The sequence below is a fragment of the Oncorhynchus nerka genome, linkage group LG23 (assembly GCF_034236695.1).
Source record: "Oncorhynchus nerka isolate Pitt River linkage group LG23, Oner_Uvic_2.0, whole genome shotgun sequence".
Classification (NCBI taxonomy): domain Eukaryota; kingdom Metazoa; phylum Chordata; class Actinopteri; order Salmoniformes; family Salmonidae; genus Oncorhynchus; species Oncorhynchus nerka.
Genome location: NC_088418.1, coordinates 2,328,034 through 2,354,160, shown reverse-complemented (window position 1 = coordinate 2,354,160; position 26,127 = coordinate 2,328,034). Strand labels below are relative to the sequence as shown.

The window sequence follows — 26,127 nt, the reverse complement described above, 5'->3', positions numbered from 1 at the left end:
ACTATACAATGACAAACTATACAATGACAAACTATACAATGACAAACTATACAATGACAAACTATACAATGACAAACTATACAATGACAAACTATACAATGACAAACTATACAATGACAAACTATACAATGACAAACTATACAATGACAAACTATACAATGACAAACTATACAATGACAAACTATACAATGACAAACTATACAATGACAACACAATCCCAATGACAAACACAATGACAAACTATACAATGACAAACTATACAATGACAAACTATACAAAACATCCAAACTATACAATGACAAACTATACAATGACAAACATACAATCCCACCACAATGTCAAACTATACAATGACAAACAATACAAACTGACAAACAATGACAATGACAAACTATACAATGACAAACTATACAATGACAAACTATACAATGACAAACTATACAATGACAAACTATACAATGACAAACAATACAATGACAAACTATACAATGACAAACTATACAATGACAAACTATACAATGACAAACTATACAATGACAAACTATACAATGACAAACAATACAATGACAAACAATACAATGACAAACTATACAATGACAAACTATACAATGACAAACTATACAATGACAAATGTCAACACATCCCACCACAATGACAAACTATACAATGACAAACTATACAATGACAAATGTCAAAACATCCCACCACAATGACAACACATCCCAATGACAAACTACAATGTCAAAAAACTATCAATGACAAACACCACAATGTCAAACAAACATCCAAACACCAAACAATGTCAAAAAACATCCCACTACAATGACAAACTATACAAAAAACTATACAATCAAACTATACAATGACAAACTATACAATGACAAACTATACAAACAAACTATCCCACAATGACAAACAATGTCAAAACATCCCACAATGACAAACAATGACAAACACATCCCAATGACAAACAACAATGTCAAAAAACATCCCACCAAACAATGTCAAAACATCCCACCACAATGTCAAAACATCCCACAATACAATGTCAAAACATCCAAACTACTACAATGTCAAAACATCCCACCACAATGACAACACATCCCATTACAATGTCAAAACATCCCAAACTACAATGTCAAAACATCCCACTACAATGTCAAAACATCCCACCTACAATGACAACACATCCCAATTACAATGACAACACATCCCACTACAATGACAAAACAATCCCACCACAATGACAAACACATCCCACAAACTACAATGACAACACATCCAATTACAATGACAAAACATCCCTACAATGACAATGACAAAACATCCCACCACAATGACAACACATCCCACCACAATGACAACACATCCCACCACAATGTCAAAACATCCCACCACAATGTCAAAACATCCCATCCCACAATGTCAAAACATCCCACCACAATGTCAAAACATCCCACCACAATGACAACACATCCCACCACAATGACAACACATCCCACCACAATGTCAAAACATCCCACCACAATGTCAACACATCCCATTACAATGTCAAAACATCCCATTACAATGTCAAAACATCCCACCACAATGTCAAAACATCCTATACACCACAATGACAACACATCCCATTACAATTTCAAAACATCCCACCACAATGACAACACATCCAATTACAATGTCAAAACATCCCACCACAATGTCAAAACATCCCACTACAATGTCAACACATCCCATTACAATGTCAAAACATCCCACCACAATGTCAAAACATCCCACCACAATGACAACACATCCCACCACAATGACAACACATCCAATTACAATGTCAAAACATCCCACCACAATGTCAAAACATCCCATTACAATGACAACACATCCCATTACAATGACAACAAAACATCCCACCACAATGACAAAACATCTCACTACAATGTCAACACATCCATTACAATGTCAAAACATCCCACCACAATGACAAAACATCCCACCACAATGACAAAACATCATGACAAAACATCCCACTACAATGACAAAACATCCCACTACAATGACAAAACATCCCACTACAATGACAAAACATCCCAAACTACAATGACACAAAACATCCCAAAACATCTACAATGACAAAACATCCCACTACAATGACAAAACATCCCACTACAATGACAACACATCCCACTACAATGACAACACATCCCACTACAATGACAACACATCCCACCACAATGACCACACATCCCACCACAATGACACACATCCCACCACAATGACAACACATCCCACTAATATGACAACACAATGTCAATAGTAAGTACAGCACAATGTGTAAAAGACCAATTAAAGCATTGACATTAAGTATTTCATTATTATATTCAATGAAGAAAAAAATGTAATTAAAAAAACATCCCACCACAATGGTGTACCTGGACCAGGGCGATGGGTTCCTCTGTCCAGCCTCCAGCCAGCTCCTCCACCCCTCCCCTCCCCCCGGACCACAACAGTCTCCAAACTCGGTAAGGATTTCAGTGAGGGTCGGCACAACACTGACAGCCAGACCTGGGTTGTGGTTGATGCTCATGTCAAATTTACACACCTTGGAAAAAAACATTTAAATGAATTATTATTATTTTTTTTGGGGGGGGGGGGGGGGTCATATTTAAAATACACATATAGAGATAATGCAACCACTTGAGAACAACATGATTTAGTATTAAAAACACTAAGTCTACCAACCTACTTCCATTGTGGTCCGGGGTTGTATTAAGAATGGACAGCTTGAGCAAAGGCTGACAAGGCTGTGCACCGGGGCACTTGACATTCAACACAATTTAAAAATACCTTTTCCAGGAGCGAGAGCAGAACATGACAGAGGTCGAAGGGAGAGTTCTCCATCCTGTTGAATATGGACATGGCAGCTGGGTCAGTCAGGGTCTCTGTGTCCAGGGTGGCCTGGGACCCCCCCAGCGACCGAGGTTGAGGGTAGAGCGGGAAAGGCGATGCCATGGTCTTCTCGGGAGGGGGGACAGGAGGCGAGGGTAACAAGGGAGCCTCCGAACGGTGATGCTGGCAGCTCACACGGATCGTAGAACCGCGAGAACGTCGACTACGCACTCCACCGGTGCCACCGGCGACGGCCTTGTTGTCAGAGTTGGCGTCTGAGTCGGAGGTGGAGAGCTGGGAGCGACGAGCATCCCTTACGGAGTAGCGCTGAGCGGTGCGGCGGGAGCGACGCAGGACCTTCCAGGTGGAGCTGCTGCTGCCTCCGCGGGACGGCTTCTCAGAGTGCAACGCACCGGTCTTCTGGTCTTTCCCCGCCCTCTGGGGGGCGGCATTCACCTCCCGGCTCAAGAACACTTCCAGCAGAGACAGCAGGGTGAAATCTGGCAACACAGAAACAACTGTAAGGCTGGGTGAAATCAGGCAACACAAAAACTACTGTAAGGCTGGGTGAAATCAGGCAACACAGAAACTACTGTACGGCTGGGTGAAATCAGGCAACACAGAAACTACTGTATGGCAGGGTGAAATCAGGCAACACAGGAACAGAAACTACTGTAAGGCAGGGTGAAATCAGGCAACACAGAAACTACTGTAAGGCAGGGTGAAATCAGGCAACACATAAACTACTGTAAGGCAGGGTGAAATCAGGCAACACAGAAACTACTGTAAGGCAGGGTGAAATCAGGCAACACAGAAACTACTGTAAGGCAGGGTGAAATCAGGCAACACAGAAACTACTGTAAGGCAGGGTGAAATCAGGCAACACAGAAACTACTGTAAGTCAGGGTGAAATCAGGCAACACAGAAACTACTGTAAGGCAGGGTGAAATCAGGCAACACAGGCACAGAAACTACTGTAAGGCAGGGTGAAATCAGGCAACACAGGCACAGAAACTACTGTAAGGCAGGGTGAAATCAGGCAACACAGGAACATAAACTACTGTAAGGCAGGGTGAAATCTGGCAACACAGAAACTACTGTAAGGCTGGGTGAAATCAGGCAACACAGAAACTACTGTAAGTCAGGGTGAAATCAGGCAACACAGGCACAGAAACTACTGTAAGGCAGGGTGAAATCAGGCAACACAGGCACAGAAACTACTGTAAGGCAGGGTGAAATCAGGCAACACAGAAACTACTGTAAGGCAGGGTGAAATCAGGCAACACAGAAACTACTGTAAGGCAGGGTGAAATCAGGCAACACAAAAACTACTGTAAGGCAGGGTGAAATCAGGCAACACAGAAACTACTGTAAGGCAGGGTGAAATCAGGCAACACAGAAACTACTGTAAGGCTGGGTGAAATCAGGCAACACAAAAACTACTGTATGGCAGGGTGAAATCAGGCAACACAGGAACAGAAACTACTGTAAGGCAGGGTGAAATCAGGCAACACAAAAACTACTGTAAGGCAGGGTGAAATCAGGCAACACAAAAACTACTGTAAGGCAGGGTGAAATCAGGCAACACAGAAACTACTGTAAGGCAGGGTGAAATCAGGCAACACAAAAACTACTGTATGGCTGGGTGAAATCAGGCAACACAGGAACATAAACTACTGTAAGGCAGGGTGAAATCAGGTAACACAGAAACTACTGTAAGGCAGGGTGAAATCAGGCAACACAAAAACTACTGTATGGCTGGGTGAAATCAGGCAACACAGGAACATAAACTACTGTAAGGCAGGGTGAAATCAGGCAACACAGGCACAGAAACTACTGTAAGGCAGGGTGAAATCAGGCAACACAGGCACAGAAACTACTGTAAGGCAGGGTGAAATCAGGCAACACAGGCACAGAAACTACTGTAAGGCAGGGTGAAATCAGGCAACACAGGAACATAAACTACTGTAAGGCAGGGTGAAATCTGGCAACACAGAAACTACTGTAAGGCTGGGTGAAATCAGGCAACACAGAAACTACTGTAAGTCAGGGTGAAATCAGGCAACACAGGCACAGAAACTACTGTAAGGCAGGGTGAAATCAGGCAACACAGGCACAGAAACTACTGTAAGGCAGGGTGAAATCAGGCAACACAGAAACTACTGTAAGGCAGGGTGAAATCAGGCAACACAGAAACTACTGTAAGGCAGGGTGAAATCAGGCAACACAAAAACTACTGTAAGGCAGGGTGAAATCAGGCAACACAGAAACTACTGTAAGGCAGGGTGAAATCAGGCAACACAGAAACTACTGTAAGGCTGGGTGAAATCAGGCAACACAGGAACAGAAACTACTGTAAGGCAGGGTGAAATCAGGCAACACAAAAACTACTGTAAGGCAGGGTGAAATCAGGCAACACAAAAACTACTGTAAGGCAGGGTGAAATCAGGCAACACAGAAACTACTGTAAGGCAGGGTGAAATCAGGCAACACAAAAACTACTGTATGGCTGGGTGAAATCAGGCAACACAGGAACATAAACTACTGTAAGGCAGGGTGAAATCAGGTAACACAGAAACTACTGTAAGGCAGGGTGAAATCAGGCAACACAAAAACTACTGTATGGCTGGGTGAAATCAGGCAACACAGGAACATAAACTACTGTAAGGCAGGGTGAAATCAGGTAACACAGAAACTACTGTAAGGCTGGGTGAAATCAGGCAACACAGAAACAACTGTGTCATGACTGTCTTGACCAGGTCAGGTTACAGGAGACCACAACCCTCCAGATTCTCTCTCAACCCCAACAGAGAAGGAGAGATCTGTGGGTCTGAAGACCTGGGGGGTTTTATGACCCCTCACGCACCTGGTAAATCTCAGGCCACAGACACATTCCTTTGTCCTGTTACTATGGAGAACCAGCCTCAGAACATTAAACATGAAATAGAGGGACTTTGGAACGATGGTTTCCATCAGCCACAATGGTGGTCATGGCGATAGATGGAAGGGATTGACAGCTCCAGTCTGTAGGGATTGACAGCTCCAGTCTGTAGGGGTTGACAGCTCCAGTCTGTAGGGGTTGACAGCTCCAGTCTGTAGGGGTTGACAGCTCCAGTCTAATGGTCTGTAGGGATTGACAGCTCCAGTCTGTAGGGATTGACAGCTCCAGTCTGTAGGGATTGACAGCTCCAGTCTGTAGGGGTTGACAGCTCCAGTCTAATGGTCTGTAGGGATTGACAGCTCCAGTCTGTAGGGGTTGACAGATCCAGTCTAATGGTCTGTAGGGATTGACAGCTCCAGTCTGTAGGGGTTGACAGCTCCAGTCTGTAGGGGTTGACAGCTCCAGTCTGTAGGGGTTGACAGCTCCAGTCTAATGGTCTGTAGGGATTGACAGCTCCAGTCTGTGGGGATTGACAGCTCCAGTCTGTGGGGATTGACAGCTCCAGTCTGTGGGGATTGACAGCTCCAGTCTGTAGGGGTTGACAGCTCCAGTCTGTAGGGGTTGACAGCTCCAGTCTGTAGGGGTTGACAGCTCCAGTCTGTAGGGGTTGACAGCTCCAGTCTGTAGGGGTTGACAGCTCCAGTCTGTAGGGGTTGACAGCTCCAGTCTGTAGGGGTTGACAGCTCCAGTCTGTAGGTCTGTAGGGGTTGACAGCTCCAGTCTGTAGGGGTTGACAGCTCCAGTCTGCAATTGACAGCTCCAGTCTGTGGGGATTGACAGCTCCAGTCTAATGGTCTGTAGGGATTGACAACTCCAGTCTGTAGGGATTGACAGCTCCAGTCTGTAGGGATTGACAGCTCCAGTCTGTGGGGATTGACAGCTCCAGTCTGTAGGGATTGACAGCTCCAGTCTGTAGGGAGTGACAGCTCCAGTCTGTGGGGAGTGACAGCTCCAGTCTGTAGGGATTGACAGCTCCAGTCTAATGGTCTGTAGGGATTGACAGCTCCAGTCTGTAGGGAGTGACAGCTCCAGTCTAATGGTCATTAGGGATTGAGAGCTCCAGTCTGTAGGGATTGACAGCTCCAGTCTGTAGGGATTGACAGCTCCAGTCTAATGGTCTGTAGGGGTTGACAGCTCCAGTCTGTAGGGATTGACAGCTCCAGTCTAATGGTCTGTAGGGATTGACAGCTCCAGTCTGTAGGGAGTGACAGCTCCAGTCTAATGGTCTGTAGGGATTGACAGCTCCAGTCTGTAGGGAGTGACAGCTCCAGTCTAATGGTCTGTAGGGATTGACAGCTCCAGTCTGTAGGGATTGACAGCTCCAGTCTGTAGGGGTTGACAGCTCCAGTCTGTAGGGATTGACAGCTCCAGTCTAATGGTCTGTAGGGATTGACAGCTCCAGTCTGTAGGGATTGACAGCTCCAGTCTGTGGGGATTGACAGCTCCAGTCTGTGGGGATTGACAGCTCCAGTCTGTAGGGGATTGACAGCTCCAGTCTGTAGGGATTGACAGCTCCAGTCTGTAGGGATTGACAGCTCCAGTCTAATGGTCTGTAGGGATTGACAACTCCAGTCTGTAGGGATTGACAGCTCCAGTCTGTAGGGATTGACCTCCAGTCTGTAGGGATTGACAGCTCCAGTCTGTAGGGATTGACAGCTCCAGTCTGTAGGGATTGGAGCTCCAGTCTGTAGGGACAGCTCCAGTCTGTGGGGAGTGACAGCTCCAGTCTGTAGGGATTGACAGCTCCAGTCTAATGGTCTGTAGGGAGTGACAGCTCCAGTCTAATGGTCATTAGGGATTGAGAGCTCCAGTCTGTAGGGATTGACAGCTCCAGTCTGTAGGGGTTGACAGCTCCAGTCTGTAGGGGTTGACAGCTCCAGTCTGTAGGGATTGACAGCTCCAGTCTAATGGTCTGTAGGGATTGACAGCTCCAGTCTGTAGGGAGTGACAGCTCCAGTCTAATGGTCTGTAGGGATTGACAGCTCCAGTCTGTAGGGATTGACAGCTCCAGTATGTAAGGAGTGACAGCTCCAGTCTGTGGGGAGTGACAGCTCCAGTCTGTAGGGATTGACAGCTCCAGTCTAATGGTCTGTAGGGATTGACAGCTCCAGTCTGTAGGGAGTGACAGCCCCAGTCTAATGGTCTGTAGGGATTGACAGCTCCAGTCTGTAGGGAGTGACAGCTCCAGTCTAATGGTCATTAGGGATTGAGAGCTCCAGTCTGTAGGGATTGACAGCTCCAGTCTGTAGGGGTTGACAGCTCCAGTCTGTAGGGATTGACAGCTCCAGTCTGTAGGGATTGACAGCTCCAGTCTGTAGGGAGTGACAGCTCCAGTCTAATGGTCTGTAGGGATTGACAGCTCCAGTCTGTAGGGAGTGACAGCTCCAGTCTAATGGTCTGTAGGGATTGACAGCTCCAGTCTGTAGGGATTGACAGCTCCAGTCTAATGGTCTGTAGGGATTGACAGCTCCAGTCTGTAGGGATTGACAGCTCCAGTCTAATGGTCTGTAGGGATTGACAGCTCCAGTCTGTAGGGATTGACAGCTCCAGTCTGTGGGGATTGACAGCTCCAGTCTGTGGGGATTGACAGCTCCAGTCTGTGGGGATTGACAGCTCCAGTCTGTAGGGGTTGACAGCTCCAGTCTGCAGGGATTGACAGCTCCAGTCTGTAGGGATTGACAGCTCCAGTCTAATGGTCTGTAGGGATTGACAACTCCAGTCTGTAGGGATTGACAGCTCCAGTCTGTAGGGATTGACAGCTCCAGTCTGTAGGGATTGACAGCTCCAGTCTGTAGGGATTGACAGCTCCAGTCTGTAGGGAGTGACAGCTCCAGTCTGTGGGGAGTGACAGCTCCAGTCTGTAGGGATTGACAGCTCCAGTCTAATGGTCTGTAGGGAGTGACAGCTCCAGTCTAATGGTCATTAGGGATTGAGAGCTCCAGTCTGTAGGGATTGACAGCTCCAGTCTGTAGGGGTTGACAGCTCCAGTCTGTAGGGGTTGACAGCTCTGTAGGGATTGACAGTCCAGTCTAATGGTCTGTAGGGATTGACAGCTCCAGTCTGTAATCCAGTCTAATGGTCTGTAGGGATTGACAGCTCCAGTCTGTAGGGAGTGACAGCTCCAGTCTAATGGTCTGTAGGGATTGACAGCTCCAGTCTGTAGGGATTGACAGCTCCAGTCTGTAGGGGTTGAAGTCTGTAGTCTCCAGTCTAATGGTCTGTATTGACAGCTCCAGTCTGTAGGGATTGACAGCTCCAGTCTAATGGTCTGTAGGGATTGACAGCTCCAGTCTGTAGGGATTGACAGCTCCAGTCTAATGGTCTGTAGGGATTGACAGCTCCAGTCTGTAGGGATTGACAGCTCCAGTCTGTGGGGAGTCTCTGTGGGGATTGACAGCTCCAGTCTGTAGGGGTTGACAGCTCCAGTCTGTAGGGGTTGACAGCTCCAGTCTGTAGGGATTGACAGCTCCAGTCTGTAGGGATTGACAGCTCCAGTATGTAAGGAGTGACAGCTCCAGTCTGTGGGGAGTGACAGCTCCAGTCTGTAGGGATTGACAGCTCCAGTCTGTAGGGAGTGACAGCCCCAGTCTAATGGTCTGTAGGGATTGACAGCTCCAGTCTGTAGGGAGTGACAGCTCCAGTCTAATGGTCATTAGGGATTGAGAGCTCCAGTCTGTAGGGATTGACAGCTCCAGTCTGTAGGGGTTGACAGCTCCAGTCTGTAGGGATTGACAGCTCCAGTCTGTAGGGATTGACAGCTCCAGTCTGTAGGGAGTGACAGCTCCAGTCTAATGGTCTGTAGGGATTGACAGCTCCAGTCTGTAGGGAGTGACAGCTCCAGTCTAATGGTCTGTAGGGATTGACAGCTCCAGTCTGTAGGGATTGACAGCTCCAGTCTAATGGTCTGTAGGGATTGACAGCTCCAGTCTGTAGGGATTGACAGCTCCAGTCTGTAGGGGTTGACAGCTCCAGTCTGTAGGGGTTGACAGCTCCAGTCTGTAGGGGTTGACAGCTCCAGTCTGTAGGGGTTGACAGCTCCAGTCTGTAGGGGTTGACAGCTCCAGTATGTAGGGGTTGACAGCTCCAGTCTGTAGGGGTTGACAGCTCCAGTCTGTAGGGAGTGACAGCTCCAGTCTAATGGTCTGTAGGGATTGACAGCTCCAGTCTGTAGGGAGTGACAGCTCCAGTCTAATGGTCTGTAGGGATTGACAGCTCCAGTCTGTAGGGATTGACAGCTCCAGTCTAATGGTCTGTAGGGATTGACAGCTCCAGTCTGTAGGGATTGACAGCTCCAGTCTGTAGGGGTTGACAGCTCCAGTCTGTAGGGGTTGACAGCTCCAGTCTGTAGGGGTTGACAGCTCCAGTATGTAGGGGTTGACAGCTCCAGTCTGTAGGGGTTGACAGCTCCAGTCTGTAGGGGTTGACAGCTCCAGTCTGTAGGGGTTGACAGCTCCAGTCTGTAGGGGTTGACAGCTCCAGTATGTGGGGATTGACAGCTCCAGTCTGTGGGGATTGACAGCTCCAGTCTAATGGTCTGTAGGGATTGACAGCTCCAGTCTGTAGGGAGTGACAGCTCCAGTCTAATGGTCTGTAGGGATTGACAGCTCCAGTCTGTAGGGATTGACAGCTCCAGTCTGTAGGGGTTGACAGCTCCAGTCTGTAGGGGTTGACAGCTCCAGTCTGTAGGGGTTGACAGCTCCAGTCTGTAGGGGTTGACAGCTCCAGTCTGTAGGGGTTGACAGCTCCAGTCTGTAGGGGTTGACAGCTCCAGTGTGTAGGGGTTGACAGCTCCAGTGTGTAGGGGTTGACAGCTCCAGTGTGTAGGGGTTGACAGCTCCAGTCTGTGGGGATTGACAGCTCCAGTCTAATGGTCTGTAGGGATTGACAGCTCCAGTCTAATGGTCTGTAGGGATTGACAGCTCCAGTCTGTAGGGATTGACAGCTCCAGTCTGTAGGGATTGACAGCTCCAGTCTGTAGGGATTGACAGCTCCAGTCTGTAGGGAGTGACAGCTCCAGTCTGTAGGGAGTGACAGCTCCAGTCTGTAGGGAGTGACAGCTCCAGTCTGTAGGGAGTGACAGCTCCAGTCTGTAGGGAGTGACAGCCCCAGTCTAATGGTCTGTAGGGATTGACAGCTCCAGTCTGTAGGGAGTGACAGCTCCAGTCTAATGGTCTGTAGGGATTGACAGCTCCAGTCTGTAGGGATTGACAGCTCCAGTCTGTAGGGATTGACAGCTCCAGTCTGTAGAGAGTGACAGCTCCAGTCTGTAGGGAGTGACAGCTCCAGTCTGTAGGGAGTGACAGCTCCAGTCTGTAGGGAGTGACAGCCCCAGTCTAATGGTCTGTAGGGATTGACAGCTCCAGTCTGTAGGGAGTGACAGCTCCAGTCTAATGGTCTGTAGGGATTGACAGCTCCAGTCTGTAGGGATTGACAGCTCCAGTCTGTAGGGGTTGACAGCTCCAGTCTGTAGGGATTGATAGCTCCAGTATGTAGGGATTGACAGCTCCAGTCTGTAGGGATTGACAGCTCCAGTCTAATGGTCTGTAGGGATTGACAGCTCCAGTCTGTAGGGGTTGACAGCTCCAGTCTGTAGGGATTGACAGCTCCAGTCTGTAGGGATTGACAGCTCCAGTCTGTAGGGATTGACAGCTCCAGTCTGTAGGGATTGACAGCTCCAGTCTAATGGTCTGTAGGGATTGACAGCTCCAGTCTGTAGGGAGTGACAGCTCCAGTCTAATGGTCTGTAGGGATTGACAGCTCCAGTCTGTAGGGATTGACAGCTCCAGTCTGTAGGGATTGACAGCTCCAGTCTAATGGTCTGTAGGGAGTGACAGCTCCAGTCTAATGGCCTGTAGGGATTGACAGCTCCAGTCTGTAGGGAGTGACAGCTCCAGTCTAATGGTCTGTAGGGGTTGACAGCTCCAGTCTGTAGGGATTGACAGCTCCAGTCTGTAGGGAGTGACAGCTCCAGTCTAATAGTCTGTAGGGATTGACAGCTCCAGTCTAATCGTCTGTAGGGATTGACAGCTCCAGTCTAATGGTCTGTAGGGATTGACAGCTCCAGTCTGTAGGGATTGACAGCTCCAGTCTAATGGTCTGTAGGGATTGACAGCTCCAGTCTAATGGTCTGTAGGGATTGACAGCTCCAGTCTGTAGGGAGTGACAGCTCCAGTCTAATGGTCTGTAGGGGTTGACAGCTCCAGTCTGTAGGGATTGACAGCTCCAGTCTGTAGGGAGTGACAGCTCCAGTCTAATAGTCTGTAGGGATTGACAGCTCCAGTCTAATGGTCTGTAGGGATTGACAGCTCCAGTCTAATGGTCTGTAGGGATTCCAATGTTACCTGATTAACAACCTTAGAGACAAGGTGTCGGCACACTACAGATGATCAATTACTTTAATTAGTCAAAAATCAATAACAGCAACAACAGAAAACCGCCTACGGTACAGTTCACCAGTCGTCTACTTCTAGCACATTCTTCAATGCTAAGCATAACACCACGTAGAGTACACGGCCTTCAGAAAGTATCCACACCCCTGGACTTTTTCAGCACTTTGGTGGTGTGAAAGTGGGATTCAAATTGATTTGTCATTTTCTGTCAATGATCTACACAAAATGCTCAGTAAACAGAATGTCACATGTGCAACCAGATTATTTTTTTAAACCTAGAGACCACCTTTACTCCACACACAGACGCATAAAACTCTTCCTCACCCTCCATTTGGCAAATCTGACCATAATTCTATCCTCCTGATTCCTGCTTACAAGCAAAAACTAAAGCAGGAAGTACCAGTGACTCGGCTCAATACGGAAGGTCAGATGAAGCCGATGCTAAACTACAGGACTGTTTTGCACAAACTGGAATATGTTCTGGGATTCATCCAATGGCATTGAGGAGTACACCACCTCAGTCACTTGGTATTCAGGACAAAAGGTTAATTTCTTTGACACATTTTCAACAGTTTTACTTTAGTGCCTTGTTGCAAACAGGATGCATGTTTTGGAATATTTGTATTCTGTACAGGCTTCCTTCTTTTCACTCTGTCATTTAGGTTAGTAATTGTGGAGTAACTACAATATTGTTGATCCATCCTCAGTTCTCTTATCACAGCCATTACACTCTGAAACTGTTTTAAACTCACCATTGGCCTCATGGTGAAAATCCCTGAGCAGTTTCCTTCCTCTAACAAAGGGGTTCAATACTTACTGACTGAAGACATTACAACTTTTCATTTGTAAAACTTTCAAAAACATAATTCCACTTTGACATGTGGTTTTGTGTGTAGGCCAGTGATAAAAACAAGTCCATTTAATCCATTTTAAATTCAGGCTGTAAAACAACAAAATGTAGAAAAAGTAAATGAGTGAATACTTCCTGAAGGCTCTGTAGTTGTCACTTCAGTACTAAGTGTGATGGACGTCACTGTTCAAGACTATATCTTCCCCTTCCTTATAGAGCTCCAACTAATTATTCTCTGCCTCATATTTCTAGAGGAGTTTACATCTTATAAAATAATGTATGTATATCAAAAGGTGTTCAAATCAACTATTAATCGAGGCGGTGTGCTGAACTAATATAACAGAAGCTAATAAGACAACTATGTACGAGGAGCATGTTAAAAGAGATTAGCAGGACGACACTAAATACCCCAGTCACCCTGAGGTCAATCAGCTTCAGTAGGCATCCATCCATCCATCCACAGCTCCAGTAGGCATCCATCCATCCATCCACAGCTTCAGTAGGCATCCATCCATCCACAGCTCCAGTAGGCATCCATCCATCCATCCATCCACAGCTCCAGTAGGCATCCATCCATCCATCCACAGCTCCAGTAGGCATCCATCCATCCATCCATCCACAGCTCCAGTAGGCATCCATCCATCCATCCATCCACAGCTCCAGTAGGCATCCATCTATCCATCCATCCACAGCTTCAGTAGGCATCCATCCATCCACAGCTCCAGTAGGCATCCATCCATCCATCCATCCACAGCTCCAGTAGGCATCCATCCATCCATCCACAGCTCCAGTAGGCATCCATCCATCCATCCATCCACAGCTCCAGTAGGCATCCATCCATCCATCCATCCACAGCTCCAGTAGGCATCCATCTATCCATCCATCCACAGCTCCAGTAGGCATCCATCCATCCACAGCTCCAGTAGGCATCCATCCATCCATCCATCCACAGCTCCAGTAGGCATCCATCCATCCATCCACAGCTCCAGTAGGCATCCATCCATCCATCCATCCACAGCTTCAGTAGGCATCCATCCATCCACAGCTCCAGTAGGCATCCATCCATCCATCCACAGCTCCAGTAGGCATCCATCCATCCACAGCTCCAGTAGGCATCCATCTATCCACAGCTCCAGTAGGCATCCATCCATCCATCCATTCTCAGCTCCAGTAGGCATCCATCCATCCACAGCTCCAGTAGGCATCCATCCATCCATCCATTCTCAGCTCCAGTAGGCATCCATCCATCCACAGCTCCAGTAGGCATCCATCCATCCATCCATTCTCAGCTCCAGTAGGCATCCATCCATCCATCAATCCATTCTCAGCTCCAGTAGGCATCCATCCATCCATCCACAGCTCCAGTAGGTATCCATCCATCCACAGCTCCAGTAGGCATCCATCCATCCACAGCTCCAGTAGGCATCCATCCATCCATCCACAGCTCCAGTAGGCATCCATCCATCCATCCATCCACAGCTCCAGTAGGCATCCATCTATCCACAGCTCCAGTAGGTATCCATCCATCCATCCACAGCTCCAGTAGGCATCCATCCATCCATCCACAGCTCCAGTAGGTATCCATCAATCCATTCTCAGCTCCAGTAGGTATCCATCCATCCATCCATCCACAGCTCCAGTAGGTATCCATCCATCCATCCACAGCTCCAGTAGGCATCCATCCACAGCTCCAGTAGGCATCCATCCATCCACAGCTCCAGTAGGTATCCATCCATCCATCCACAGCTCCAGTAGGCATCCATCTATCCATCCATCCATTCTCAGCTCCAGTAGGCATCCATCCATCCATCCACAGCTCCAGTAGGCATCCATCCATCCACAGCTCCAGTAGGCATCCATCCATCCATTCTCAGCTCCAGTAGGCATCCATCTATCCATCCATCCATCCACAGCTCCAGTAGGCATCCATCCATCCATCCATCCATTCTCAGCTCCAGTAGGCATCCATCCATCCATCCACAGCTCCAGTAGGCATCCATCTATCCATCCATCCATCCACAGCTCTAGTAGGCATCCATCTATCCATCCATCCATCCACAGCTCCAGTAGGCATCCATCTATCCATCCATCCATCCACAGCTCTAGTAGGCATCCATCTATCCATCCATCCATCCATCCACAGCTCCAGTAGGCATCCATCCATCCATCCTGAGCTCCAGTAGGTATCCATCCATCCATCCATCCACTCTCAGCTCCAGTAGGCATCCATCCATCCTCAGCTCCAGTAGGCAACCATCCATCCACAGCTCCAGCTAGGCATCCATCCATCCACAGCTCCAGTAGGCATCCATCCATCCACAGCTCCAGTAGGCATCCATCCATCCACAGCTCCAGTAGGCATCCATCCATCCACAGCTCCAGTAGGTATCCATCCATCCATCATCCATCCATCCACAGCTCCAGTAGGCATCCATCCATCCACAGCTCCAGTAGGCATCCATCCATCCACAGCTCCAGTAGGCATCCATCCATCCACAGCTCCAGTAGGCACCTATCCATCCATCCATTATCAGCTCCAGTAGGCATCCGTCCATCCACAGCTCCAGTAGGCATCCATCCATCCACAGTTCCAGTAGGCAACCATCCATCCACAGCTCCAGTAGGCATCTATCCATCCATCCACAGCTCCAGTAGGCATCTATCCATCCATCCATTATCAGCTCCAGTAGGCATCTATCCATCCATCCACAGTTCCAGTAGGCATCCATCCATCCACAGTTCCAGTAGGCATCCATCCATCCACAGCTCCATTATCCATCCATCCATCCATTATCAGCTCTAGTAGGCAACCATCCATCCACAGCTCCAGTAGGCAACCATTATCCAACCATCCATCCACAGTTCCAGTAGGCAACCATCCATCCACAGCTCCAGTAGGCATCTATCCATCCATCCACAGCTCCAGTAGGCATCTATCCATCCATCCATTATCAGCTCCAGTAGGCATCTATCCATCCATCCACAGTTCCAGTAGGCATCCATCCATCCACAGTTCCAGTAGGCATCCATCCATCCACAGCTCCATTATCCATCCATCCATCCATTATCAGCTCTAGTAGGCAACCATCCATCCACAGCTCCAGTAGGCAACCATTATCCAACCATCCATCCACAGCTCCAGTAGGAATCTATCCATCCATCCATCCATCCACAGCTCCAGTAGGTATCTATCCATCCATCCATTATCAGCTCTAGTAGGCAACCATCCATCCACAGCTCCAGTAGGCAACCATTATCCAACCATCCATCCACAGCTCTAGTAGGCAACCATCCATCCACAGCTCCAGTAGGCAACCATTATCCAACCATCCATCCACAGCTCCAGTAGGCAACCATTATCCAACCATCCATCCACACCTCCAGTAGGCAACCATTATCCATCCATCCATCCACAGCTCCAGTAGGCATCTATCCATCCATCCATTATCAGCTCTAGTAGGCAACCATCCATCCACAGCTCCAGTAGGCAACCATTATCCAACCATCCATCCACAGCTCCAGTAGGCAACCATTATCCAACCATCCATCCACACCTCCAGTAGGCAACCATTATCCATCCATCCATCCACAGCTCCAGTAGGCATCTATCCATCCATCCATTATCAGCTCTAGTAGGCAACCATCCATCTACAGCTCCAGTAGGCAACCATTATCCAACCATCCATCCACAGCTCCAGTAGGCAACCATTATCCAACCATCCATCCACAGCTCCAGTAGGCAACCATTATCCAACCATCCATCCACAGCTCCAGTAGGCAACCATTATCCAACCATCCATCCACAGCTCCAGTAGGCAACCATTATCCAACCATCCATCCACAGCTCCAGTAGGCAACCATTATCCAACCATCCATCCACAGCTCCAGTTGGCAACCATTATCCAACCATCCATCCACAGCTCCAGTAGGCAACCATTATCCAATCATCCATCCATCCAACCATCCATCCACAGCTCCAGTAGGCATCCATCCATCCATCCATCCACAGCTCCAGTAGGCATCCATCCATCCATCCATCCATCCATCCAACCATCCATCCACAGCTCCAGTAGGCATCCATCCATCCATCCATCCATCCATCCATCCATCCAACCATCCATCCACAGCTCCAGTAGGCATCCATCCATCCATCCATCCACAGCTCCAGTAAGGCATCCATCCATCCATCCATCCATCCATCCATCCATCCATCCATCCATCCATCCATCCATCCATCCATCCATCCATCCACAGCTCCAGTAGGCAACCATTATCCATCCATCCATCCATCCAACCATCCATCCAACCACTCACTGTTGGGTTGTATAACTGTTGTTGTTCTATATAACTCTCACTGCTCTCAAACTAGAATACATCAATGTTTACAGCTACAATATCCATCCATCCATCCACTCCTGGGTTGTGTTAGGAGACACGGTAGAGGAGGTCAACAGTAGTTTTGTTACAGTTGTATAGATGTGTGTTAGGAGACACGGTAGAGGAAGTCAACAGTAGTTTTGTTACAGTTGTATAGATGTGTGTTAGGAGACACGGTAGAGGAAGTCAACAGTAGTTTTGTTACAGTTGTATAGATGTGTGTTAGGAGACACGGTAGGAGGTCAACAGTAGTTTTGTTACAGTTGTATAGATGTGTGTTAGGAGACACGGTAGGGAGGTCACACAGTTGTAGATGGTGTTTAGGAGACACGGTCAACAGTAGTTTTGTTACAGTTGTATAGATGTGTGTTAGGAGACACGGTAGAGGAGGTCAACAGTAGTTTTGTTACAGTTGTATAGATGTGTGTTAGGAGACACGGTAGAGGAGGTCAACAGTAGTTTTGTTACAGTTGTATAGATGTGTGTTAGGAGACACGGTAGAGGAGGTCAACAGTAGTTTTGTTACAGTTGTATAGATGTGTGTTAGGAGACACGGTAGAGGAAGTCAACAGTAGTTTTGTTACAGTTGTATAGATGTGTGTTAGGAGACACGGTAGAGGAGGTCAACAGTAGTTTTGTTACAGTTGTATAGATGTGTGTTAGGAGACACGGTAGAGGAGTCAACAGTAGTTTAGTTACAGTTGTATAGATGTGTGTTAGGAGACACGGTAGAGGAGTCAACAGTAGTTTTGTTACAGTTGTATAGATGTGTGTTAGGAGACACGGTAGAGGAAGTCAACAGTAGTTTTGTTACAGTTGTATAGATGTGTGTTAGGAGACACGGTAGAGGAAGTCAACAGTAGTTTTGTTACAGTTGTATAGATGTGTGTTAGGAGACACGGTAGAGGAGGTCAACAGTAGTTTTGTTACAGTTGTATAGATGTGTGTTAGGAGACACGGTAGAGGAAGTCAACAGTAGTTTTGTTACAGTTGTATAGATGTGTGTTAGGAGACACGGTAGAGGAGGTCAACAGTAGTTTTGTTACAGTTGTATAGATGTGTGTTAGGAGACACGGTAGAGGAAGTCAACAGTAGTTTTGTTACAGTTGTATAGATGTGTGTTAGGAGACACGGTAGAGGAAGTCAACAGTAGTTTTGTTACAGTTGTATAGATGTGTGTTAGGAGACACGGTAGAGGAGGTCAACAGTAGTTTTGTTACAGTTGTATAGATGTGTGTTAGGAGACACGGTAGAGGAGGTCAACAGTAGTTTAGGTAGTTAGGTTGGGTTTACCTGGTGTTTTACAGGTAGCAGGTGTACACTGTGAAGGCGGTGTGTGTTAGTGATGAAGGTGTGGAGTGTGGAGGACCTACCTGGGGCCTTCTCCTCCTGAACAGGTATCTTCCAGACCAGTGGCAGTAGAGACAGCAGCAGGGTTAGCAGCTCCTCTCGACAGGTCAGCTCCTACAGGGAGAGTCTCAGTTAGCTAGAATATTCTCTCTCTCTACAGGTCAGCTCCTACAGGGAGAGTCTCAGTTAGCTAGAATATTCTCTCTCTCTCTACAGGTCAGCTCCTACTGGGAGAGAGTCTCAGTTAGCTAGAATATTCTCTCTCTCTCTCTACAGGTCAGCTCCTACAGAGAGAGTCTCAGTTAGCTAGAATATTCTCTCTCTCTCTACATGTCAGCTCATACAGGGACAGACATACAGACAGTCTTAGTTAGCTAGAAGATTCTACTTCTCTCTCGCTCTCTGTTCACACCTTCTGAAGTAATATCACGCCATCCCACTAACAGTCCAGACAAATGACTGTATAGGTCCGGGCAGAATGAGAGAGACTTTCTAGGAACTTCTCTCTCTCCTTGTATGTCCTCATGATCACTCAGGACATCCAGCACAAGCAACCCTGGAGGAAAGCAGAGGACATCCACTGGCCATGGAACCAGAGAGAAGTTGAGGCTGGACATGAAAATGCTTCCTCCTGCTGAACAGGTATCTTCCTGTGGCAGTAGAGAGAGCAGCAGGTTCAACCTAATTCATATCCCAAGCCAGTACGCAACACCAGAACCCGGTAGCTACGCAAAATTACAGTTTTGCATATTTGCGTAGCAAAAGCACGCAACTGTGTGATGCCCCAAAAAGTGTAAAATGATGCAACTATGCAGGATTGCCATTTCGCATAAGGCACACACACACGTTTGTGTAATGTAGAAATCAGGCTTTAACCATCCAGGGGACAGCAGCACTAGGTACTGGCAGGGCAGCGCTAGGTACTGGCAGGGCAGCGCTAGGTACTGGCAGGGCAGCTGCTAGGTACTGGCAGGGCAGCGCTAGGTACTGGCAGGGCAGCGCTAGGTACTGGCAGGGCAGCGCTAGTAGGTACTGGCAGGGCAGCGCTAGGTACTGGCAGGGCAGCAGTAGGTACTGGCAGGGCAGCGCTAGGTACTGGCAGGGCAGCGTAGGTACTGGCAGGGCAGCGCTAGGTACTGGCAGGGCAGCGCTAGGTACTGGCAGGGCAGCGCTAGGTACTGGCAGGGCAGCGCTAGGTACTGGCAGGGCAGCAGTAGGTACTGGCAGGGCAGCGCTAGGTACTGGCAGGGCAGCGCTAGGTACTGGCAGGGCAGCGCTAGGTACTGGCAGGGCAGCGCTAGGTACTGGCAGGGCAGCGCTAGGTACTGGCAGGGCAGCGCTAGGTACTGGCAGGGCAGCGCTAGGTACTGGCAGGGCAGCGCTAGGTACTGGCAGGGCAGCGCTAGGTACTGGCAGGGCAGCGCTAGGTACTGGCAGGGCAGCGCTAGGTACTGGCAGGGCAGCGCTAGGTACTGGCAGGGCAGCGCTAGGTACTGGCAGGGCAGCGCTAGGTACTGGCAGGGCAGCGCTAGGTACTGGCAGGGCAGCGCTAGGTACTGGCAGGGCAGCGCTAGGTACTGGCAGGGCAGCGCTAGGTACTGGCAGGGCAGCGCTAGGTACTGGCAGGGCAGCAGTAGGTACTGGCAGGGCAGCGCTAGGTACTGGCAGGGCAGCAGTAGGTACTGGCAGGGCAGCGCTAGGTACTGGCAGGGCAGCGCTAGGTACTGGCAGGGCAGCGCTAGGTACTGGCAGGGCAGCGCTAGGTACTGGCAGGGCAGCGCTAGGTACTGGCAGGGCAGCGCTAGGTACTGGGGCAGCAGGGTGAAGCAGGGCAGCACTAGGTACTGGCAGGGCAGCAGTAGGTACTGGCAGGGCAGCGCTAGGTACTTGCAGGGCAGCAGTAAGTGAAGTAGGTGCAGGGCAGCACTAGGTACTTGCAGGGCAGCGCTAGGTACTGGCAGGGCAGCGCTAGGTACTGGCAGGGCAGCGCTAGGTACTGGCAGGGCAGCGCTAGGTACTGGCAGGGCAGCGCTGGCAGGGCAGCAGTACTAGGTACTTGCAGGGCAGCGCTAGGTACTGGCAGGGCAGCAGGTACTGCAGGGCAGCAGTAGGTACTGGCAGGGCAGCACTAGGTACTTGCAGGGCAGCGCTAGGTACTGGCAGGGCAGCGCTAGGTACTTGTAGGTACTGGCAGGGCAGCGCTAGGTACTGGCAGGGCAGCGCTAGGTACTTGCAGGGCAGCGCTAGGTACTGCAGGGCAGCGCTAGGTACTTGCAGGGCAGCAGCTAGGTACTGGCAGGGCAGCACTAGGTACTGGCAGGGCAGCACTAGGTACTGGCAGGGCAGCACTAGGTACTGGCAGGGCAGCAGTAGGTACTGGCAGGGCAGCAGTAGGTACTGGGGCAGGGCAGCAGTAGGTACTTGGCAGGGCAGCAGTAGGTACTTGCAGGGCTTGCAGGGCAGTAGGTACTTGCAGGGCAGCAGTAGGTAGGTACTTGCAGGGCAGCGGGTACTTGCAGGGCAGCAGTAGGTACTTGCAGGGCAGCAGTAGGTACTTGCAGGGGGCAGTAGATACTTGCAGGGCAGCAGTAGGTACTGGGGCAGGGTACAGGGCAGTAGGTACTTGCAGGGCAGCAGTAGGTACTTGCAGGGCAGCACTAGGTACTTGCAGGGTAGAGCAGTAGGTACTTGCAGGGGCAGTAGGTACTTGCAGTAAGTGCAGTAGGTACTTGCAGGGCAGCAGTAAGTGCAGTAGGTGCAAGGAGGGACTGGTATGGGGTGTCCTACTTGGTTCCCCTTGATTTACCCCTGTCAGTTAGACTGTGTCCTCCTGCCAGTATGTGGTGTGTGCATGACAGCCTCTCTCTAAATATCTTCTCTACTCCTCTGACCCACGACCAGAGCATTCCTCATCAGGGAGAGAGAATGCAGTGCCTTAACGTGTGAATTAAAACCAAATAAGACTAAGTGTACGTCCCCCCTATGAGGGCTCTGGTCTAAAATAGTGCACTATACTCTCTCCACCTCTAGAACCTCTCCTCTCTCCACCTCTAGAACCTCTCCTGGCAGAGCTCTCCTCCCCACCTCTAGAACCTCCCCTCTCCCCACCTCTAGAACCTCCCCTCTCTCCACCTCTAGAACCTCTCCTGGCAGAGCTCTCCCCTCTCTCCGCCTCTAGAACCTCTCCTGGCAGAGCTCTCCCCTCTCTCCCCTCTAGAACCTCTCCTGGCAGAGCTCTCCCTCTAGAACTCTTTCCCCCAACGGCACGCTAGGACATTCCTCTCATTTCCCCCAACGGCACGCTGGACATTCCCCCCAACCTGGACATTCCCCCAGAGCTCTCCCCTCTAGAACCTCTCCTGGCAGAGCTCTCCCCTCTAGAACCTCTCCTGGCAGAGCTCTCCCCTCTAGAACCTCTCCTGGCAGAGCTCTCCCCTCTAGAACCTCTCCTGGCAGAGCTCTCCCTTCTCTCCGCCTCTAGAACCTCTCCTGGCAGAGCTCTCCCTCTCCCCTCTAGAACCTCTCCTCTCCCCTCTAGGCTCTCCCCTCTAGAACCTCTCCTGGCAGAGCTCTCCCCTCTCTCCGCCTCTAGAACCTCTCCTGGCAGAGCTCTCCCCTCTCTCCGCCTCTAGAACCTCTCCTGGCAGAGCTCTCCCCTCTCTCCGCCTCTAGAACCTCTCCTGGCAGAGCTCTCCCCTCTCTCCGCCTCTAGAACCTCTCCTGGCAGAGCTCTCCCCTCTCTCCGCCTCTAGAACCTCTCCTGGCAGAGCTCTCCCCTCTCTCCGCCTCTAGAACCTCTCCTGGCAGAGCTCTCCCCTCTCTCCGCCTCTAGAACCTCTCCTGGCAGAGCTCTCCCCTCTCTCCGCCTCTAGAACCTCTCCTGGCAGAGCTCTCCCTATCTCTGGGTAAGTCAGGACCCTAGCAAACTGGAGGGAGTCACAACAGGAACAATACCTGCTAATGTGGAGCATCCCCCAACGGCACGCTAGGACATTCCCCCAACGGGACATTCCCCCAACTAGGACATTCCCCCAACGGCACGCTAGGACATTCCCCCAACGGCACGCTAGGACATTCCCCCCACGGCACGCTAGGACATTTCCCCCAACGGCACGCTAGGACATTCCCCCAACGGCACGCTAGGACATTCCCCCAACGGCACGCTAGGACATTCCCCCAACGGCACGCTAGGACATTCCCCCCAACGGCACGCTAGGACATTCCCCCCCAACGGCACGCTAGGACATTCCCCCAACGGCACGCTAGGACATTCCCCCAACGGCACGCTAGGACATTCCCCCAACGGCACGCTAGGACATTCCCCCAACGGCACGCTAGGACATTCCCCCAACGGCACGCTAGGACATTCCCCCAACGGCACGCTAGGACATTCCCCCCAACGGCACGCTAGGACATTCCCCCAACGGCACGCTAGGACATTCCCCCAACGGCACGCTAGGACATTCCCCCCAACGGCACGCTAGGACATTCCCCCAACGGCACGCTAGGACATTCCCCCAACGGCATTGTGTGTCAGGAGAATAGCTGAGGGGGTTGGAAGCATTAGATGCTTGTGCATGTGTGTACTAAGGCAGAGTATGTGTGTGTGTGTGTGTGTGAGTGTGAGAGAGTGTGTGTGAGAGAGTGTGTGTGAGAGAGTGTGTGTGAGAGAGTGTGTGTGTGTGTGAGAGAGTGTACAGGTGAATCTCACCTGGTCGATGATGGAGTCCAGGGCGCTGAGCAGCAAGAAGCCCCTGCCCCTGACCAGGTATTCGCCCAGGGCAACCATGTGACTCTCCTCGTCCTCCTCTCCCCGTGACTCCGCCCTCTGAGCCACGGCACTGCAAAGCTGGTGAACGTCGGTGAGGAACTCCCTCGCCAGAGTGTTACTGGCCCCACTCATATCAGAACTATGGACAGAAAGAACATATTCATATGTAGAGAGAACATCAGTCAGTCAGGAAGTCCCTGTTACTGCCCCAGTCAGTTTACAACTACAGTACCAGTCAAAGGTTTGGACACCTTTTTCATTCAAGGGTTTAATTTATTTTTACTTAAAAACTATGAAATAAGACATGGAATCATGTAGTAACCAAAAAAAAAAAAAAAAAAAGTGTTAAAAGCATACAAAATATATTTTAGATTTGAAATTCTTCAGAGTAGCCACCCTTTGCCTTGATGACAGCTTTGCACAATCTTGGAATTCTCTCAACCAGCTTCACCTGGAATGCTTTCCCAACTGTCGAAGGAGTTCCCACATATACTTAGCACTTGCTGGCTGCTTTTCCTTCACTCTGCAGTCCAACTCATCCCAAACTATCTCAATTGCATTGAGGTCGAGTGAGTGGAAACTGAGCTGTACTTCCCAACGTCCTGCCAAAGGCCATAATAAAGACACATACAGTGCCTTGCGAAAGTATTCGTCCCCCTTGAACTTTGCGACCTTTTGCCACATTTCAAAAACTGCAAAACTGATAGAGACATACCCCAAGCGACTTACAGCTGTATTCGCAGCAAAAGGTGACGCTACAAAGTATTAACTTGAAGAGGCTGAATAATTTTGCACGCCCAATTTTTCAGTTTTTGATCTGTTAAAAAAAGTTTGAAATATCAATAAATGTCGTTCCACTTCATGATTGTGTCTCACTTGTTGTTGATTCCTCACAAAAAATACAGTTTTATATCTTTATGTTTGAAGCCTGAAATGTGGCAAAAGGTCGCAAAGTTCAAGGGGGCCGAATACTTTCGCAAGGCACTGTATGTCAAATCAGATTGAGCCAGAGACAGCAGAACCAAGTTCCTACATTTGACTTTCAAACAAAACCACACTACATTTTCTCTCTGGGACTCTCAGGATGACAAATCAGAGGAAGATTACTGAAAGTACGAACAGTTGAAGTCCGAAGTTCACATACATTTATGTTGAAGTCATTAAAACTCGTTTTTCAACCACTCCACAAATTTCTTGATAACAAACTATAGTTTTGGCAAGTCGGTTAAGACATCTACTTTGTGCATGACAAGTAACTTTTCCAACAATTGTTTACAGATTATTTCACTGTATCACAATTCCAGTTGGTCAGAAGTTTACATACACGAAGTTGAATGTGCCTTTAAACAGCTTGGAAAATTCCAGAAAATGATGTCATGGCTTTAGAAGCTTCTGATAGGCTAATTTACATAATTTGAGTCAATTGGAGGTGTACCTGTGGATGTATTTCAAGGTCTACCTTCAACCTCAGTGACTCTTTGCTTGACATCAGGGGAAAATCAAAAGAAATCAGTCAAGACATCAGACAAAACAATTGTAGACCTCCACAAGTCTGGTTCATCCTTGGGAGCAATTTCCAAATGCCTGAAGGTACCACGTTCATCTGTTCAAACAATAGTACGCAAGTATAAACACCATGGGACCACGCAGCCGTCATACCGCTCAGGAAGGAGACGCGTTCTGTCTCCTAGAGATGAACGTACTTTGGTGCGAAATGTGCAAATCAATCCCAGAACAACAGTAAAGGACCTTGTGAAGATGCTGGAGGAAACAGGTACAAAAGTATCTTTATCCACAGTAAAACGAGTCCTATATCGACATAACCTGAAAAGCCCCTCAGCAAGGAAGAAGCCACTGCTCCAAAACCGCCATAAAAAAGCCAGACTACGGTTTGCAACTGCACATGGGGACAAAGATCGTACTTTTTGTCCTCTGGTCTGATGAAACAAAAACATAAATGTTTGGCCATAATGACCATCGTTATGTTTGGAGGAAAAAGGGGGAGGCTTGCAAGCTGAAGAACACCATCCCAACCGTGAAGCACGGGGGTGGCAGCATCATGTTGTGGGGGTGCTTTGCTGCAGGAGGGTCTGGTGCACTCCACAAAATAGATGACATCATGAGGCAGGAACATTATGTGGATATATTGAAGCAACATCTCAAGACATCAGTCAGGAAGTTAAAGCTTGGTCACAAATGGGTCGTCCAAATGGACAATGACCCCAAGCATACTTCCAAAGTTGTGGCAAAATGGCTTAAGGACAACAAAGTCAAGCTATTGGAGTGGCCATCACAAAGCCCTCACCTCAATCCTATAGAATATTTGTGGGCAGAACTTAAAAAGCGTGTTTGTGCAAGGAGACCTACAAACCTGACTTAGTTACACCAGCTCTGACTAGAATTAATTGTGAAATTGTGAAAAACTGAGTTGAAATGTATTTGGCCGAGGTGTATGTAAACTTTGACTTCTGTACATTATTTACCTTCAGAGGTGAATGTATAAAATCAGTTGCTGTGGTAATTGTTTTGTTGTTGTCCATTATCCTCAAACAATAGCATGGTATTT

The 26,127-nt window shown here is 48.9% G+C and overlaps 1 protein-coding gene across 1 annotated transcript in view; it reads right to left on the bottom strand.

Moving 5' to 3' along the window:
- lyst (lysosomal trafficking regulator) overlaps positions 1-26,127 on the bottom strand; it is a 280,835-nt gene that overhangs the window by 196,583 nt on the left and 58,125 nt on the right. The window contains 5 exon segments of the mRNA XM_065008440.1: positions 2,427-2,482; positions 2,485-2,596; positions 2,842-3,383; positions 18,814-18,904; positions 23,502-23,700. Coding sequence (XP_064864512.1) covers positions 2,427-2,482; positions 2,485-2,596; positions 2,842-3,383; positions 18,814-18,904; positions 23,502-23,700 — 1,000 coding nt within the window.